This window comes from Leucoraja erinacea, chromosome 18 (assembly GCF_028641065.1).
Source record: "Leucoraja erinacea ecotype New England chromosome 18, Leri_hhj_1, whole genome shotgun sequence".
Classification (NCBI taxonomy): Eukaryota; Metazoa; Chordata; class Chondrichthyes; order Rajiformes; family Rajidae; genus Leucoraja; species Leucoraja erinaceus.
In genome coordinates, this window is record NC_073394.1 from 20067585 (window position 1) to 20088159 (window position 20575).

The 20575-nt window shown below is 42.3% G+C and overlaps 1 protein-coding gene across 4 annotated transcripts in view; it reads left to right on the top strand.

The window, feature by feature from the left end:
* dennd2b (DENN domain containing 2B) overlaps positions 1-20575 on the top strand; it is a 217664-nt gene that overhangs the window by 125058 nt on the left and 72031 nt on the right. For 3 of the 4 annotated variants that reach the window (XM_055649504.1, XM_055649503.1, XM_055649502.1), the window contains exon 3: positions 13088-14323. The exons of the other annotated variant lie outside the window; for it this stretch is intronic. In XM_055649504.1, the coding sequence (XP_055505479.1) occupies positions 13088-14323 (1236 nt within the window). The remainder of the gene's footprint in view (positions 1-13087; positions 14324-20575) is intronic. 4 annotated transcript variants of the gene reach the window in all.

Here is a 20575-nt window from a genome sequence, read left to right on the forward strand (position 1 = left end):
TGTTTAGTACAGGTGTTAGAGGTTATTGGGAGAAGACAGGAGAATGGGGTTAGGAGGGGACATAGATCAGCCATGATTGAATGGTGGAGTAGACTTGATGGGTCAAATGGCCTAATTCTACTCCTATTCTTTATGACCTTATGACATGTTATCTGAAAACAGTTAGAGTCTCAGCTTCCTGCAGCATCTATATCTGATCGTGTGATGATTAGGACAACAAAGATAATGCTGCAAATGATATGTTAATGTACAAATATTCAATAGTTGGCATTTTCATTGTCAAGTCAAGTCAAGTCAAGTTTATTTGTCACATACACATACGAGATGTGCAGTGAAATGAAAGTGGCAATGCTCGCGGAACAACAAAACAACCAAACAAATTATAAACACAATCATAACACACATATTATTTTACATAATAAATAATAGAAGGAAAAACGTTCTGTACAGTTAGTCCCTGGTGAGAAAGGCGTTTACAGTCCGAATTGCCTCTGGGAAGAAACTCCTTCTCAACCTCTCCGTTCTCACTGCATGGCAACGGAGGCGTTTGCCTGACCGTAGCGGCTGGAACAGTCCGTTGCAGGGGTGGAAGAGGTCTCTCATGATTTTGTCATTGCCTTTGCATTATGTGTGTGACTTTCTGGCATTCAGAATGTTGTGTTTTACATAACTAATTATAGGTTTTTGTAAGATTTTTTATTCTGTACCAAATCCCTTCACCTCGTAAATTTTCCCACACAGAGAGATTTAGCAACAGTAGCACAGTTGCTGCAGGTTTAGTGAATGGCATTGATAGATGATTACCAGAAATAAATGAGGTAAACAATAATATACATTAATTTTTATGGTGGTAACATGTGGATGGACAAATTATTCTTATAGAATAGATCACATAATTAAAATATCAATGTGTACAAATTCTGTAACATTTCGAGGAAAACTTCATAATACCATTATACCTGTACAATATTCTAATATTTTAATTTTTAAATTAATTGCGCATAAAATAATCTGCCCTGCAAAAGATCTGTCTGCTTTTAATTACTGACAACAAAAAATCGTATATTATAAAGGTCTTTGTATTGGCAAATTCTACCAAAGTTTTTAAGTGATTTATTCTGTTTTAGTTATAGTAATTTCCAGTTTGTTGTGACCTTTTGACCAAATGCATGTTTAAAATTGCATTAACATTAGTGAAAGCTTAGGCGATGCAGTGGTTAGCATGAGGCATTTTCATATCTATGACTCAGTTCTCTTTAAGTTGAGGATACAAATCTGATGTAACATGAAACTGTGCAAAATGATGGTAAGCATAGCAAAAAGCCCCAAGGCATGGCAGGTGTGTAAAACTGGAAACAATTTGCTTTGGTGAGATCTAGACCAAGGCAAGATGCTGGTGCAGAGTAAAGCGGATTTAAAAAAATCATATCTGGGAGTAAATGACATTAAATAAAAAGAAGTAATTCTGTGATGTGGTAGAATTTAAAAAACCCCGGCTTGATAAGCACAAAATGTGCCATTCAAGGATCTCTGGGCACCAGTGATATTTGTAATTCAGACTCTCAATAATCAGCAATTCATGCCAACAAAAATAAAATATGTTTACATTTTGAAAAGAAAATGGACAATGTTAATGTCAAGTCAGGCACCAACTTTGCAGAAACAGAGTTGATATTTCAGGGCAATGACTTTTCATCTGAACCCTCATCTGAAGGGTATCGACCTCAAACATTGACAATGTTTCTGTCATCACATGTGTTGAAAGTTTCCTTTTATTTTTTGATCTTGCCTCAGATTGCATATCGTCTACATCATTCAATTCTGAGTAGTCCATTTCTATGCCCACGTGTCCTGTTCAGTTTTAGCTGGTGAAGATTTGGCAGCTATCCATTATTAGTTAGCAGGAAATTATTTCAAACCTGTACACATTAATATACAATACAGGGCCTGTGAAAACAGCAACTCAAGATTGGCTGTGGGATAGGTGATAATGAGTATACAGGCAGAGGAACTCAACAGGATGACAGTAATACTAGAATGACGACTCGGGTGAGAGAGGGACCGAGAGTGAGGGGATGTAAGTGTTTCTTGAAGTTAGAGAAATCATTACTCATACTGTTGGGTTATAAGCCACCCAAGCGAAATATGAGATGCTGTTCCTCCAATTTACGTTTAGCCTCACTTAACAATGGAGGAGCTGGTGGTGGGATCCTGTTGGAGATGGCATATGAGGACTAGGGGGACTCTGTCCCTGTTGCGACTGATGGGAGGGGGAGCAGGGGAAGTGCTACGGGCCACCCTGCCTCCTGCAAAGTATCTATCCCTTACTCCCAATTCCTCCGTCTACACTGCATCTGCTGCCAAGATGAGGAGTTCCATACCAGAACATCCGAGATGTCCACATTCTTTAGGGAATGGGGGTTCCCTCTTCTATCATAGGTGTGGCCTTCACACGTGTCTCCTCAGTACCCCACAACTCCCTTTGAGACATCTAATTTAAAAACTTTAATTCACTATTGTGAAAGATAGCAATAAGCACCTACTTGTTCAATGAACTGAAGATCTATGAACACCAGTCTACAAAAACCAGCTGCCTACTTATTAGTGGTGAATTAGGAAGCAATTTTGTACTTTGGGCCATGTCCACTTTTGAGACTGCCCTAGTATAGCTTGTAATAACAATACTTTCTCAATACTGTCAGTTTCCAAAGGCAATAGGGATAAGTCGGCTCTGCCACAGTATCATCTACTCTAATTGACCTTTGCAAACTTTAAATTTCACTTGTTATTGTGAGATAATTTACATCCAACTATAATTTTACTCTTTATTAGCAGGGTCCTAGAACCTAATCACTATTTCCAAAATTTTCCTATGTGATAACTTAAACCCGAGACAATCCCACAGCATGCAACATTATGTAGTATTCTACCCACTTCCTGTTATAGTCAGAAAAAAACTGAAACATCTTTCATCCAGCTGACAATCAGCCAAAATAGTTCTTATGTACACTCATAGGATCCCACGAGACCAAGAATTCATTAACCTCTTAAAGATGGTGCAATGTTTCAATTTTCCAGATAAAATTTAATAAACAAATTTGAATGCATATTTGGTATTTAAATTTACAGGCATCTAGGGGGTGAAGGAAGGAGGGCCTGTGCTCAGAGAAAGTGCGTTGGAGATACAATTACAATGCTTTAATGGTGAATGTTTAATCTACAGTCACTTCTAAAGTGTTGAGATTGTATGCTGCATGCTTTTTTTACTCCATTCAAAATCAATTTGATTAGATTTGATGTACATTAGACATTGTTAGATCACGAATTTCTACTTTAGTTGTTACCCATAACAAGGTGATTTCCTCTAAAATGACACGACTTGAAGCGACTGAACTCAACAATGTAATCCCTCTTCGCATTCTTGACATATAACTCCCAGTTGATCAACTCGTAGGCTTAGTTTGGTTTGAGATACAGTGTGGAAACGGGCTCTTCAGCCCATTGGGTCCACGCCGACCAGTGATCCCCGCATGTTAACACTGTCCAACACACACTAGGGATATTTTTTGCATTTACCACCAATTTACCTACAAACCTGTACATCTTTGGAGTGTGGGAGGAAACCGAAGATGTTGGAGAAAAACCACGTGGTCACGGGGAGAATGTACGAACTCCGTACAGACAGCACCCGTAGTCAGGATTGAACCCGGGTCTCCAGCACTGCATTCGCTGTAAGGCAGCAACTCTACCACTGCGCCACCATGCCACCCTTATAGGCTAGTAGCTAAGGCTCCTCAGTAGTTGACTTAATCAAGATGTGTTGGATAGCATGCACTGATAATGAACATTTCTTTCGTCTTGGTAGGAGTTGCCCAGCATTGCTCACTCCCAATGTTGAAAGACCTCAATCAGACCACACGCATTCTGTGTGGGTATGTAGATGCAAACTGGTACCATGATGTTTTGTAGCTTAACAAATGAATACATTGCAATGCAAAGCTAAATATTCTTCATAAATATTGTGGTTATCAGCAAATTGGAACAAATGTAATGTTGGCATAAAATAGATGTGTTGTTTACAGCTGAGGTAAGAATTGTATGATGATTAATTTTCGCTGAGATCCTAATTGTTTAGGAAAATGCTCAGACATCATTCAGTCATGTCCAGAAAATAATTCCTCTTGTTCCAAAGACATAAGCTTTTGTTCATACATTGTGGTCTAGCAGTGGTGAACACATGGATCTCTCACAGAGAAGAATCGTGATAAATAAATTGGGAGAGGAACAGTAGATGCCGCTTAATGAAGTTTTGTTTATATACTCACTCAAAGAAATGTCTTAAAGATGTTGTTGCCAACAATGGATGTGAACATCAAATCTCGTTCTATGGGAATTAATACCACATTGAATCTAATTGGGGTGGAGCAGTGGTCGGGTTGCTGCCTTACAGCGCCAGAGACCCGGGTTAGATTCTGGGTGAAAGATGTGTGGAAGTTGTTCTGTTCTGACCATTTTTGAAACGTGTAAATCTTTTTCTATTCATGCTGTAGTTTAGTTTAGTTTAGTTTATTGCCTTGTGTACTGAGGTACAGTGTTAAGCTTTTGTTGCATGCTAACTAGTCAACGGTAAGATTACAATCGAGTCATCCACAGTGCACAGATACATGATAAAGAGAATAAGGTACAGTTCAAGATAAAGTCCTGTGATGTCCGATTAAAAATAGTCCAAGGATCTCAAGTGAGGTAGATGTTAGCTCAGAACTGCTCTCTAGTTGTTGATGGGATAATTCAGTTGCCTGATAACAGCTGGGAAGAAACTGTCCCTGAATCTGGAGGTGTGTGTTTTCACATTTCTGTACCTCTTGCCTGTTGGGAGAGAGGATAAGAGGGAGTGATCAGGGTGAGACATGTCCTCAATTATGCTGGTGGCCTTGCTGAGGCAGTGTGAAGAGTAAATGGAGTCGATGGAAGGGAGATTGGTCTGTCTAATAGTCTGGACTGTATCCACTATTCTCTGTAAGCTATCGCGGTCTTGGATGGAGCTGTTCGCAAACCATGCTGTGATGCAGCCGATAAATGGCTTTCTTTGGCACATCTGTAGAAGTTGGTGAGAATTGTTGGGGACATGCTGAACTTTCTAAGCCTTCAAAGGAAGTAGAGGTGTTGGTGGGCTTTCTTGGCGATTGCTTCAATATGGGTGGTCCGGGAGAAGTTGTTGGTGAAATTTACTGCAAGGAACTTAAAGTTTTCAACCATCTCTACTTTGGCTCTGTCAATGCATACCGTGGTATGTGTACCGCTCCGATTCTTGAAGTTGATCACTGTGTCCTTTGTCTTGCTGACAATGAGAAGAAGGTTGTTGCCTTGACTCCAGGTCACGAGGTTCTCAATCTTTTTCATGTACACTGTCTCGTCATTATTTGATACACGGTCCACACCAGTGGCGTCATCCACGAATTTGTAGATTGAAATGGATTTGTACTTGGTTGCATAGTCGTGGATGTATAAGGAGTAGAGAAGGGGGCTGAGACTCATACAGGCTAGACAAATGGGACTAGCTTAGATGGGATATGGACAAGTTGGGCCGACGTGCCTATTTCCATGCTGTATGGCTCTATGACTAATAGGGAAGGTAATCTCAAAGGACAAAAGCTGATGACCTGCTGTATGATAATTTTTTACCATATGCTCACTTAGGCAATATCATATGAGACAACTGATTCAGCTGCAATTCAACTGATTCCACTCTTTTCTCCAGTTTCAAGGCACTTGTTAAAGCCTGCCCGTTTAACCAAGTTTTCTGATTTAAATTATGCTGAACCATTCAGCTGTCTGTCTACAGGTGATACCATAGCTGTCCCTGGGAAATCTATGTCGTACTATCAAAAGCAGCGAGAGGGCCCATTGCTATTTATCATCTATATCAACTATTTGGAAGTGCATGTACAAAGAATTATTAGTAATTTTGCAGATGAGAATAAAATTGGTGGTACATAGCGGTACCATAGTGAAGATGGTTATCAAGATTTGCAGCAAGGTTTTGATCATCTGGGCAACTGGGCCGAGGAATTCCTAATGGAGTTTAGTTCAGGTAAGTGCGAGGTGTTGCATATTGGGAAGTCAAACAAGGGCTGGACTCTCTCAATGATCTGTAGGGGTCTGGGCAGAGGGATTCAGGAGTACATGTACATTGCATGTAAATAGGATGGTGAAGGTGGCTTTTGGCACATTGGCCTTCATTACAGGGAATTGAGTATAGAGTTGGGATGTTATGTTACAGTAATAACATTGGTATGTACATTAGTAACAGTAGTATGTTGGCCAGACTGCAGTTGAAATATTGTATTCAGTTTTGGTCATCCTGCTGTGGGAAAAATACTATTAAGCGGGAACGAGTGCAGAGGTGAATTTTGTGAATGTTGCCAGGACTTGAGAGCCTGAGCTATAGGGAGATGTTGGGCAGACTAGGATTTGATTCCTTGCAATCCTGGAGGCTGAGAGGTGATATTATAGAGGTATATAAAATCTTGAGGGGAATAGATAGGGTGAACACACAGAGTCTTTTACCCAGGGTTGGGGAATCAAGAACTGGATGGCAAAGGTTCAAAGTGAGAAGGGAAAGATTTAATAGGAATCTAAGGAGCAACGTTTTCACACAAAGGATGATGGGGATATAAGGCAAGCTTCCAGAGGAAGTAGTTGAGGCAGGTACAATAACAATATTAAAAATACATTTAGGAATAGGAAATGTTCAGAGGGATATGGACCAAATCCAGGTATATAGGACTTGTTAAGATGGGGCATCTTGGTCAGCATTGATGATTGGGGCCAAAGGGTCTGTTTCCTTGCCATATGACTGCACCTCTGTGACACTATGCACATGCAGATTGGTAGGTGTGCAGTCAGAATGCCAAAAGCTAATACAGACTGCAAAAAGCCATTCTCTGCTGCAGAGGTTGCCCTTGACACTTATCACATGCAGTACTTCAAGCACAGAAATTCCTCACTTCTTCTTGCTTCAGTGAATACTGGCATCAGCTGCAATTCACACTTCTCCAGCTGACCCTGAAGACTGTCTGAGCATGAAAGAAGGAAGCTAGGGACTGGAGCGCCCTGGCTCTTAAAACAATGTGAGTAACTGTGTTGAAACATGGGAAGGTGCGGGGGTGGATAGAGAAAGCCAAATTACATCAGAAAATTCAAGGCAAATGATTTTAGTGCTCATAATTAGTCCTGTCATTCAGTTTCTATTCAATTTGGTTACTGAAGCATAAATAATCACTGTACTGGACATAGCATGGAAATCCTAGAATCTTGTTTATCAACTTTATGAAACAAAATCCTATGCAGCTGACAGACTCTCAATCAATAAAAACAAGTCAAGACAGTTACCATCTATTGAACCAAGTTTGTTCACTATCTTCTTCTTAAGAATAGATTAAACCATCTGCTGAACAGTTTGTGCCTTCAGACTCTGAAAGATCTCATTACATTTAGGTCAGAATGATCTAAACTGAATGCAATTCCCTAAGGACTTTGCAGCAATCTTCCCCCAAGTTTATTCTTGTTGGAAGATCTAGTAACTGGCCTGCCTCAGCCTGATGCTTTCCAAATAATAGCTAAAGTCGGCCAGAGATGGTTATCAAGGAGCGATGCTGAACAAGTTTAGTCCTAGATTAACCAATGGAAGCTTTTATTCTGGCATCTAAACAAAGGAAATAACTTGCTCCATTTTTCACAGCATTTTTGCTGATTTCACAGCCAAGGGAATAATGGCTGAAACAAATATGAAGAACAGGGATGTGGCGAGCTTTAGTTGTGGGACAATGAATCCACTTCCATTTCAACACTCAAGTGGAATAACTTAAAAATTATATTGAGTGGTACAATGTTTAATGGGTTAAAGTAGCTGGGAACTTAAAACATAGAACGATACAGCACAGAAACAGCCCATTCAGCTCACAGTCTATGCTGATCATGATGTCAAGTTAAACAAATCTCCTCTACCTGCATGTGATCCATTCCCTGCATATCCATGTGCCTATCCAAATGCGTCTTAAATGCCACTAATATATCTGCCTCCAACACCAGACCTGGTAGCTTGTTCCAGTCATCCACCACTTTTTGTGTAAAGAAAAAAAAAAAATCCCCATTCAAAGAAACAAGGTGGAGTAACTCAGCCGGGCAGGCAACATCTCTGCAGAACATGGATTGGCGACGTTTCGGGACGAGACACTTTTTCAAACTGATTATGGAGGGGGAGGGGGCTGAGAGCTGGAAGAGAGAATGGGCAGGACAAAGCCTGATAAGTGATAGGTGGATACAGGTGAGGGGGAGCTTTGATGGTTAGAACATAGAACAGGAACAATGTTTGTGCCGAACAAGACACCGTTAAACTGATCTCATTTGTCTCTTATATCATCCATATTCCTCTATCCCCTGTACTTTCACATGCCTATATAAATGCCTTCCACCACTATCCCTGACAGTGCATTCCAGGCCCCCACCATTCCGTGAAAAAAAAAACTTGTCCCGCACATCTACATTATATTTTCCCCCTCTCAGCTTACAGCTACGCCCTCTAGGCTTACAGCTATGCCCTCTAGGTTTAGATATTTACACCCTGGGGAAAAAGGTTCTGACTGTCCACCCTTTCTATGTCTCTCATAATTTTATATACTTCTATCACGTCTCCCCTCAATCTCCGATGTTCCAGAGAAACCAATCCAAGTCTATCCAACCTCTCCCTGTACCTGAAACCCTCCAATCCAGGCAGCCTTCTGGTAAATCTCCTTTGCACCCTCTCCAAAGCCTCCAGATCTCTCCTGTAATGGGATGACAAGACTGCATGCAATAATCCAACGACTCAACTAATGTCTTATAGAGCTGCATCTTGACTTCCTGACAATTGTATTCAATGCCCCTAGCAATGAAGCCAAGCATACCATATGCTTTCATTACCACCTTAGCTACTAGTGCTGTCACTTTCTGTGAGCTCCGAACTTGGTCTCCAAGATCTGCACATCCATACTGTTAATGGTCTTGCGATTAAGTGTATAATTAACCCTTACTTCACCCTCCCAAAGTAAAACACCTCACACTTGCTCGGGTTAAACTCCATCTGCCATTTTCCGCCCATTTCTACAGTTGACCAATATCCCACTGTATCTTCTGGCAACCTTAGAGTATAGACGTTGGGAGGATATGTTGCAGTTGTATAAGACATTGGCGAGGCCACATTTAGAGTAGTGTGTTCGGTTTTGGGCACCATGTTATAGGAAAGAAGTTGTCTAGCTGGAAAGGATGCAGAGAAGATTTACAAGAATGTTGCCAGGACTTGAGGGCCTGAGCTACAGGGAGAGATGTTTTTGCTTCTTTCTATACATGTCCACGTATCTAATCTGTTCCTCAATATCCTGCTGGCTATTGGGAAACCCAGAGTATAATCCCTTTAGAGTGCTTAAACCTTTTTTATTTTTGTGCTCATCCCATATTTTGCCTCAGTGGAAGAAACCTCCAGTTTGTCCTCTCTGAGAAATAAACATACTTCAGCCCATCTGTTTCACTGTTTTCCTTTCTGAAAAACCTTTCTGACAGATCGAAACACCACACTCATCACTTATGTCACTTATCTAGATGGAGTTAGTAATGTTTGCAGTCAGTAATACACCAATGAAATGAGGTATGTCGTTATTCTTTAGTTTGGAGCACCAGTGAGAGTGCTTTGTTGACTATTAGCTAATGATATTGTTTAAGGCTAATATTTACCCAACAAGCATCAAGGGGTCCAAAGCTGCTTAAAAAGCTGCTTGAACTGAATCGGTCTCGATGCTCCCGAGATGATTCTCATAGCATCCGGGAGAGATATAATTCTCATGCTTCCTTGGTGGCACCTGGGCCAGACTGAGCAGCTATATTCTGTAGGAAGGAACTGCAGATGCTGGTTTACATCAAAGAGAGACACAAACTGCTGAAATAACTCAGCGGGACAGGCAGCATCTCTGGATAGAAGGAATGGGTGATGTTTGGGATCGAGGGTGTGTAGAAGGGTCTGGACCTGAAATGTCACCCATTCCTTCTATCCAGAGATGCTGCCTGTCCCGCTGAGTTACCCCAGCATTTTGTGAGCAATTGTAATCTGCTTTGGAGTAAACCAGAGCAAGTGAAGCGGCAAATAATACGTCATCTCTGTTGCCCTCCATTGTATCTGTCAGTTTCCACATGATAATTGCAGTTCTCTTGGCGTGAGCTCCAATATTTGCAGGTGTTGTTAACATGTCAACATGTCACTGTGTGCTCGAACAATGTGCCATCATTGCTCATCAGAGGCATATGTTACCCCTGTAACTCATGGGCGAATATATCCCAGAACAGTTCAATTGGTGACCAGCCCTTTAAGACCTCTGACTGTGGGGAGGGGCTCATGTAGGTAATATTGTTGCATTATGTCTCGTAGCTGTGAAAATCTCAATGAAAATCATTAAAAAATGCAGATGCTGGAAAATGAAATAAAAACAAAAAAATATCAGAAACACTTGACAGAGTTAACATTACAGGTCCAAGGTTCTTTGTCAGAACTGGGACATGATGGGTGAGACAATTTGAACATCTCTGACAGGGGTGGTTAGGGTTGGCATTGGGGTGAGTTGCTGTAGTCATCTGGTCATTGGATTAATTGGGGCAGTTGAAGCGGGAGAGAAAATAACAGAATCAAAGCTTAAAGATGAGGATAGCTATAAAGTGAGAATACAGACAAGCAAATATGAAAAATTCACGGCTGTAGAATATGTCCAGTTGGTCAGGCCTTGCTTATGGAGGGGGAAAGACTGAGACAATATCACTGAATGGATGCCTCACAGCGGAAATGGACTGTTCTGAAACAGATACAGAAAGCGCGCTGCCTGAAATTGTGGTATTTGGGTTTGTGAGGATGGTGTGTGAAATGCAGCAGTTCCGGCGCACCAAAGAGTGAATGGTGTGTTGCGGAAGCACGATAATAAAGGCTCTTTAAAAGTATATTATTGATGAATCAGACTGATTGCCACAGCAGTGCTGCTGATATCATTGCAACATTCCATTAATTCTTGCAAACTAGTAAATCTTATGGTATGTAGGTTATTCCCAGGAGCTTTTTTAATTTATATTTATGTTATTCATGTAATGTAAAATTATTAAGTTGTTATTAAAGGGGCTGTCCCACTGCGGCAACCTAATTGGCGAGTTTAGAAGAGTTTAGGAGAGTTTGAAAAAGTGTCACGTTGAAGACCTCCTTCGACTATGTTGAAGACTAGCTTCGACTAGCTTCGGGAAAATTGGACATCGAATAGTGGAGAGTGAAGACGACCTCCTTCGATCTCCTTTGACCTCCCTTCGACTACGTTGAAGACTATCTACGACCACCTTCGACTACCCTCGATTACCTACGAATAACATGCCGACCTACTACGACCTACTTCGACTAAACCTACGAAAAAAAGCTCCTGGGAATAATAAAGATTGTATTGTATATTGTATATCGAGTAATATAAATATCAAATTTTTTTTTACATGGCGACCTTTTTAACTCGCGGGCATTTTTCAGCACATTGAAAAATACGCCACGACCTAGATGAGGCTTTGAGGACGTGGGAACCGCTCTCGAGCATGAAGGAGAGTTACACAAAGACCTCCTAGGACCTCGTGTCGACCATGCTGCGAATATGAGTCGAGGGCAAACTCTTCTAAATTCACCAATTAGGTTGTTGCAGTGGGACAGCCCTTTAAGTTGTTAAAACAGCTGTGTTTGTTCTACAGACCAAGCACTTAGGCAAAAACCTTGAAGTTCATTTCTATTTGGATCTGCTACAAAATATGTTACCTCATGTGGCTCTGTGGATGGATGATTCTGCAGATTTTGTTTAGATCAATTTAAAAAATGGGCTGTCTTTTGTGCAGATTTTTAGAAGAAGCATCAATTCTTGGAGACTTTGTTTGGAGCCTTAAACATTATAATATGTTTTGGGATTTTATATAATAGCATAGTGTTAGTAACAGCAATGCTAATCAGTTGCATTCTATCCCTGCATCCACCCACCTAATGTGCACTTTGCAAATTCCACTACAATATCAATACTTATCTATTCAGCTGTTGCACCCATGATGTATCCTCTACCCAGTTCTCTCTACTTGCTAAGTGTCTTGAATTTTCAACAGCTCCATCAAAGCGATGTTCAATACTTTTTCTTTGCTAGTCTCAATTCCTGATACCACTCCCATATATCCCAACCATTTTTCTCTGGCCTCTCCATCAAATCCCTTTTATTGCTATTGTTCACAGTCAACTTCTGGTACTTAGTGTAATGTAAAAGGAGATGTTTAATACTATAATACATAAACTGAAAAGTGACTATGAACCCTGACATAAAAAAACAAACTGCTGGAGGAACTCAGCAGGTCGGACAGTGTCTGTGGAGGGAAACGGACATATGATGTTTCAGGTTGGGAACTTTTTTCAAGACCTGAAGAAGGGTCCCAATCTGAAATGTCATCTTTCCATTGCCTGGTTTACTGCGTTTCTTTAACAATTTATTTTTTGCTCAAGAATATCCATAGTCTGTTGTGTCACCAACCTTGAGATGTTCTAATGCACAAGATAGACACAAAATGATGGAGTAACTCAGAAGAAAAGGAATAGGTGACATTTCGGGTCGAGACCCTTCTTCAGACCGAACAATTCAATTCAATACTCAACTTTATTGTCATTGCACAAATACGAGTATAGGTACAACGAAATGCAGTTTAGCATCTGGTCATAGTCATAGTGCAAGATAGTAGAAGTAAAAATAAAAATACAAAATAAGCATACAATAAATAAAAAATACTGGTTCACAATGTGTGGATTGTGGATAAATTAAAACTGGTACATAGGCAAATAACTTGCCCCAACACGTCACCCATTCCTTCTCTCCAGAGATGCTGCCTGTCCCACCAAGGTACTCCAGCTTTTTGTGTCTATCTTTGGTTTAAACCAGCATCTGCAGTTCCTTTCTACACATGTTCTAATGCACACTTTTTTTGTCTCTTTTTAATACATTTTCTTTCTTTACAGGCGTCATTCACTCTCTCCAACTACTCTTTTATTGCCGGTAAAAAGTCCATCGTACCCTTTAAGTGATGGTGAAGACTCCTGCAGATATATTAGATATGCTCATGTCTCAACTCCTAGACAGAGTCTAAGGGATTGTGGTTCAGGAGGAGCAACACCGAGAAGCAGTTTTCTACATTCATGTAGCATTGATTCACAAAGTTCTTTGCTGAAAGCTGTGAGCATTGCATGCTTGGACCAAAACCCGCCGGGCAGCGCAATTGAGGGAGTCAGAAACCAGAAATTATCACACACAGGATGCCATGAGGAGCCAGGTGATGGGATAGGCACCTCCCAACTTAACCGGAGCACGCTGTCTTTGGGAACGGCAGCTACTCTCCGGAGCCTTTCCTTCAGCAGAGCCAGCACACGCTCGCAGACTGTTGACATTCGGCAGAAGATTTCAGAATGGGAATGCAGAAAGGAAATATCTCCCAGGAGGAATCTGATGCTGGAGAAGAGAAAAGGTGGAGATAGGGCTTGCAGTGAAGGATGCCCCAGCCTGCTGCCTTCACCCTGCAGTGAAAAGACCTTTGATCTGATAGGATTTAAAAGAATGAGTAGGTCATTTTCAGAGTGCTCATACCCTGAGACTGAAGATGAAGCATCCGATAAAGAGTTGTTTGCCAGACATGAAAGATTGTTTGGAAAGAACCAGTCTTCCAATGCTTGCAGCAAAGGGCACGTGAGGAGACAGGCCTCTGCAGTACTCAGCAGGATTCAGAAGATTGAGCAGGTTCTCAAGGAGAGCCCCAATACCAACCTTCCTCAGTTGCCCAGCAGCTGCTATGGGAGGGAGAGACTGCGGAAAAAATCTTTCACCCCGAGTGTGTCGGAGGACATCAAGGAGGCTGGGAGAGTAATGAAGAGGGGGAGTTTTAGCTCTGTGGTAACAGAACCAGAGCCTGATCCTGCAACTGAGAAAGCTACACTACAGCAGGAAATTAGTCAACATTCTGACAGCTTCTCATACAAGACCGAAGTACTGCCCGAAAGTCCACCGACCATTGTGGTGAATCCTGTGCCGAAACCAAAACGCACTTTTGAGTATGAAGCTGATAAAACCCATAGTACTCCTAGCAACAGTCTACCTCTGTCCTCTTCTCCCATTTCACCACCCCCTCTTCCATCAACTCCTGCACCCCCTGTTACACGGAGGCAGAAAAAAGATTCAAACCTCCATAGAAAGATCCACAACAGGTAAACAACAGTTTTACAATGATGTTTACTGTGATTAAAACTATTTACCTGCAACATTTGTTAAGGGTAGTGCTGTCTACAATGAATTGCATCAGCGCCTTTCATTATGAGACGGATTTAAACTAATGTACATGCAGTCTGGGGGAATTAAATATTTAATGAAAATAAAGTATAGATTTTAGGAAAATGTAATTAAGGGTGGGATGAATGAGAATGGATCATGTGATGATTTATGGCCGATCTGGACAACACGAGAGATTTGATGACATTGTTGACAAGTTGAGCGACGAGGGCTTGTTCAATTACCTTTCCCAACATCGCGTTTACGACTCATTTATAACTGGTGATTCATTAAGTTTGCAAAGTTAAAGTTTCAATAGGAAGAATTAAATTGGGGATTGATAGGAAATATGTGCAGAAAATGTGGACATCTACAGCATATTTTGAGGGATTTGGAAAGGGAAAGGAACATCATTTGCAAGGAGGGAGGACAGCTTTTGAGGATGGTCAGAAGGGGGACATTATCTTGGAGGGAAGGATTATTGAGGTAAGTGAACATTATTAGATATCTTGATAGCTGGGATGGGACGTTGGCTGGTTTGTAAATTGGTAGCAGAAGAGTTCGGAGTGCAGGTGTTCAACTTCAAGGATAACATGATACTTTATTGGGCAGATGAGGAGGTTGGAGAGAGGGTGAAGTTGCAGGGGTTTACAATAGTGGTCCGCGATGATCCTGAACTAAGTGAGTCACTTTAGTAAGCATGTGGTTGTCAGACCTGACAGCGGATTCAAAGTGATTCATATCTGTGAACTTCGGAACTAGCAGAACCAAAGCCGGGCCTATATCGGGGAATCAGCCAAGGCAGAAAAGGGTGATGGTGTGTGTCAATGAGATTTCCACATTGAAGTAAGAGATGAGGATGTACTTGATCTGGGCTAAAGCCGGTTGATAGAAATCTTTTGGGAAATAGTGGATCAAAGGCTAAACATGAGATTTAGCCCTGCTATAAGAAGGATGTCATTAAGCTGGAAAAGGTAGAGAGTAGATTTAAGAGGATGTTGCCAGGATTTAAGGGCCTGAGTTTTAGCGGGAGGAGTGCTGGATAGGTCTTTATACCTCGGAGAGCGGGAGACTGAGGGGTCATCTTAGATAGGTGTATAGAATTATGACGGGCATAGATAGTGTGAATGCACATCATCTTTTACCCAGCATTGGGGAAATCAAAGACCAGAGGGTGTAGGTTTAAGGTGAGAGTGCCCAACTTTTTCACACAGAGGGTAGTGGGATTATGGAATGAGCTGCCAGAGGAGGTAGTTAAGTCAGGTACCATAACATTATTAAGAGGAAATTTGACAGGGAGATGGATGGTAAGAGGTTTGAGGGTTATAGGCCAAAAGCAGGCAAATGGGACATGACGGGGCTTCTTGATCTACATGGAGGAGTTGGGCAAAATAGCCTGTTTCTTTGCTGTATGACTCTGGTTCAAAGGTTGAGAGTGAAATTGTATTCTCTGTCCTCATCATGAGATACATTCTGCTGAAATTGTTAGAATAGCTTCCTTTGTGTGTCTCGATTACCTTGCCTTTACAGAAGTCAAGGCCATTACCTCAGCTGTTTAACCTGACATTTGGCCAGGTATATGGATAGGAAGGGTTTAGAAGGATATGGGTTGCACACACACATTGGATTAGCTTAGGTGGTCAGCATAGGTGTGATGTGTCCTGTGATTCTGTGAGACACAAAGCAGCTGTTACTGTAGATAAGTAATTACGATCAAAGATTATCATCAGGCCCTGGATGTTACTGGATGGACAAGCAGCAGATATGCAAATACATTTTTTTATTGTACATTTTGTTTTAAAATAAAGGGCAAAAACACCATTGGACTTTGTTGCTGTCCCCATACATAATTATGTAATATCTTGGTGGGCAAACTTTGAAGAAGAAATAATTATATGCACACAAACAACTATCATCTAAATAACCATTGCTGAAAAAGGAAGGGCTGTGTTCAAATTGGACAATGTTTATTTAATCAGTGATTTTAGTCTCTTCCTAGTTGTTGGAAAGATTTCAGCCAGGAAGAGGAAGGGATTAAACAAAACCCAGCCAATCTAATTGATTCCATTGTAGTGTTGATCCTTAAAATGTATACTACAAACCCTGTTGTTCCTGATTATTTTGTGATATTACTCAGTTCGGCAGGAGTTGGGGAGAAACATTGTTAAAATGTCATATTGGTGATATTTCGAGAATTGCTGTCAAAGTGCATGTTGTAGATAGAAGTGCATGTCTAAGATATATTATGCTCTCCTCAATATGTTTCAAATATTTATTTTTTGCTACCTGAATAATATTGACTAAATCAGAACTGATTGCAAATAATTATCTACATTTAATAAAGCAGGGATTTTAGGAACATGTACAAACCATCCTCTACAATAATGCTCAACACTGGATTTCTGCAAGAATGCATTCTCAGCCCCTTCTTTATTCCTTGTACACCCACGACTGTGCAGTCAAGTACAAATCCAATTTAATTTACAAATTCGTGGACGACACCACAATAATGGCTCATGTAATCATGTATAGTTATTCCACTGCCTGGTTAGCACGTAACAAAAACATTTTCACTGTACTTCGGTTTGTGTGACAATAAACCAAACTAAACTAAACTTAAAGGAACTGCAGATGCTGGTTTACCAGGGAAAGACAAAATGCTGGAGTAATTCAGCAGGGCATTCAGCATCCCTAAATGGTTAGGGATGTTAAAAGTTAAACAATTAAAGGAATTCTGCCTGACCTGAGTTACTCCAGCATTTTATGTAACTGAACACAATTGCTTCATTGGTATTAACAGTGACTTGGACGTATGGGGTCAGAGCTTGATAACTGATAGAAGATAGTTGTGGTAGAAGGTCTGGAGGTCTATGATCAGTGGAGTTCCACAGGAATCTGTGTTGAGACTTCTGCTCTTTGTGTGATATATATATATATATACACTAGACCAAGTGCAGACCCGTTGTGTCTGTTCCCCCAACGTGCGGTTGTGTGGGGGGGGAGGCGGCATGCAGCGTAACACACTAACAACCCTCACCCCCCCCCCGCACTCACGCTAATGGAGGGGGGGGGGGGAGAGAGAGGGGGGGGGGGGGAGAGGAGGGGGGAGCGGGGGAGAGAGGGGAGGGGGGGGGGGGGAGGGGGGAGGGAGGGGGGGAGAGGGAGGGAGAGAGAGGGAGAGAGAGAGAGGGATGGGGAGAGAGAGGAGAGGGAGATGGAGAGGGGGAGAGAGAGAGGGGGGGGAGGGGGGAGGGAGAGGGGGGGAGTGGAGAGGGGGGGGGAGGAGGGGGGGGGAGGGGGGAGGGAGGGGAGGGGAGGGGGGAGGGGGGGGGGGAGGGGGGAGAGGAGAGGAGGGGAGAGGGAGAGGAGAGGGGGGGAGGGGGAGGAGGAGAGGGGGGGAGAGGAGGGGGGAGGGGGAGGAGGGAGGGGGAGGGGGGGGGAGGAGAGGGGAGAAGGGGAGGGGGGGGGAGGGGGGAGAGAGAGGAGGGGAGGGGAAGAGGAGAGGAGGGGAGGGGAGGGTGTAGGAAAGGGGAAAAGAGGAAAGGCGAAGAGGGGAGAGGAAAGAAGGGGGGAAGAGAGGAGAGGGGAAGAGAGGAGAGGAAAGGGGGAGAGAGGAGGAGAGGGGGGGAGGTGAGGAGGAACGGGAGGAGAGGAGGAGGAGGGGGGGGGAGGAGAGGAGGGGGGGGAAGGGGGGGGGGGGGGGGGGGGGACGGGGGGGGGGGGTGGCAGGGAAGGGGGGGGGGGAGGAGGGCGAGGGGGGGGGAGGGGGGGGGGGGGAGTGCCTTTTTACTTCAACCCAAACAACCATTTGCAGGCAGTGCTTTTTCACCTGTAACCATATTTTCATTTTCAAACCAAATTAAGGGTACTCACAGTGCTGTAGACATTTGTCAGTGTCATTCAGAGCTCTGATTGAGGCACACCACTTGCAGAGACTGATTGAGGCACACCACTTCCTGGTTTTATAGTCCCTCCCTTTCCCTCCAGCAGGGGCAGCAGAGAGAATGGGGAATTTTGTAAAAACATTAATATCTCTGTCAATTTTCATCGACGGGAAAAGTCCTCGGCACACATGCGGCAGAGGGGGGCTCTGAGCGAGGTGGCCAAAAATGACAGCCGTAGGTGGCGGTGTACTCTCGGAAATCGCAGCACAGAAAGCCAAAACCGGTCAAGAACAGACTTTTAGTAATATAGATAAATGACTTGGACATAAACGTAGACAGGTTGGTTAGTAAGTTTGCAGATGACACCAAGACCGAGGAAGATATTCAAGGTAGACATCGGGATAGAGATCTGCTACAGAAATGGGTGGAGAAATGGTAGATGGAGATCCAAGCAAGTGTGAGGTGCTTAACTTTGGTAATTTAAACGTAAGGGGAGAATATATAATTAATGGCATGACCCTCAACGGCATTAATGTACAAAGGGAACTTACTGTCTATAATACCCTGAAAGTAGCAACATAAGTAGATGGATGATAACAAAGGCATATGTTATGCTTGCTTTCATAGTTTGGGTCGTGGTTATAGCACGGTATAAAAGATCATGATGAAAAGAATCAGGAAGTCATGATGCAGCTTTATAGGATTTGGGTTAGGCTGCATTTGGAGTATTATGTGCAGTTCTGGTTACCCCATTACAGGTAGGATGTGGTGGCTATTGAAGCAATGTAGAGGGGAGGTTTACACGAATGATGCCTTGCAGACGGGGCATTAGCTGCAGGGAGTGGTTGTTCAGACTTGGATTGTTTTCTCTGAAATGTCAGAGGTTACGGGAAGACCTGATAGATGTATAGAAAATTATGAGCAGCATAGATGGATAGAACCTTTTTCCCAGGATGGCAAAATCAACATTATTAATCAACGTCTACATTAATTCTGGTTCATTACTCCCTCAATAAACAAAATTACAGTTTTAGTTAAGGTGTCATCTTTAAACCCAGTCATTACATCATAATGATGTCAAGAGATTCAAGAGGAGATGTTTGTCATATGAACCGGATATGAACTCAAATAATAAAATTCTTACTTGGTGCAACTTTACATGCACACTAACAGCAACATAGTAGATATAAGTTATGATTAATCCTAAGTAAACTAGACCATGATAATGCAAAAAAACAAAATATGTTGGTCAACCATAGTAGTACAAAGTCCATGATGGTTCGGTGCCGATGAAGGGTTGTGAAGGGAGGTTCAAGAAGCTGATGTTTGATGGGTGGAAGCCGTACTTGGGCTCCTGTACCCTCTTCCCAATGTCATAGAGTCATAAAGCATGGGAAAACAGGCCCTTTGGCCCAACTTCTCCATTCCAACCAATTCTGTGCTTGTCCCATTTTCCTGCTTTTGGCCCATATTGCTCTTAAATACTTTCTATTCATATATTTGACCCAATGGTTTTTGGTATTCGTAATTGTATCCACAGGATAACTCCCTGTTTACTCTGATTGGGAATGGAACTTGGGCCACAGCTCAGAAAGTGACAAATCCTGGCTGTCAAGAATACTGGTGCCTTCTAGACAATTGGGCAGCACATTGGTGCAGTGGTAGAGTTACTACTTTTCAGTGCCAGGAACACGGGTTCGATCCTGAATAAGGGAGTTGTCTATGGAGTTTGTACGTTCTCCCTGTGATTGCGTGGGCTTTCTCATGGTGCTCAGGTTTCCTTCCACACTTCAAAGGTTTGTCGGTTAATTGGCTTCTGTAAATTGTAAATTGTCCGTAATGTTTAGGATAGTGTTAGTGGACGGGGTGATCGCTGGTCGGCGTGGATTCAGTGGTGTCCGATGGGCCTGTTTCCATGCTGTATGTCTAAAATCTAAAGTGAAGTGATACTACTTGACCACTGGACAATCAGGATTACTGATAACAGTGAGAATGATAACAGGATAACAGCCAGAGTGAATATAGCAAGAGTAGAGTGGACCTTTGATGATAGAACCTGTCTTTTTACCCTCATGCTACATGGTACAAGCTTATTAAAATCAATGAAATGAGAATGAAATAGATTTACGCGAGCAAGTGTAATCATGGAACATAGAATAGTGCAGCACAGCACAGGAACAGGCCCTATGGACCACAATGTCTGTATCAAACACGATGCCAAGATAAATCAATGTCACATAATGCACTTGATCCATGCCCCTCCTCTCTCTACATTCATCTGCCGATCGAATAGCCTCTTAAATACCA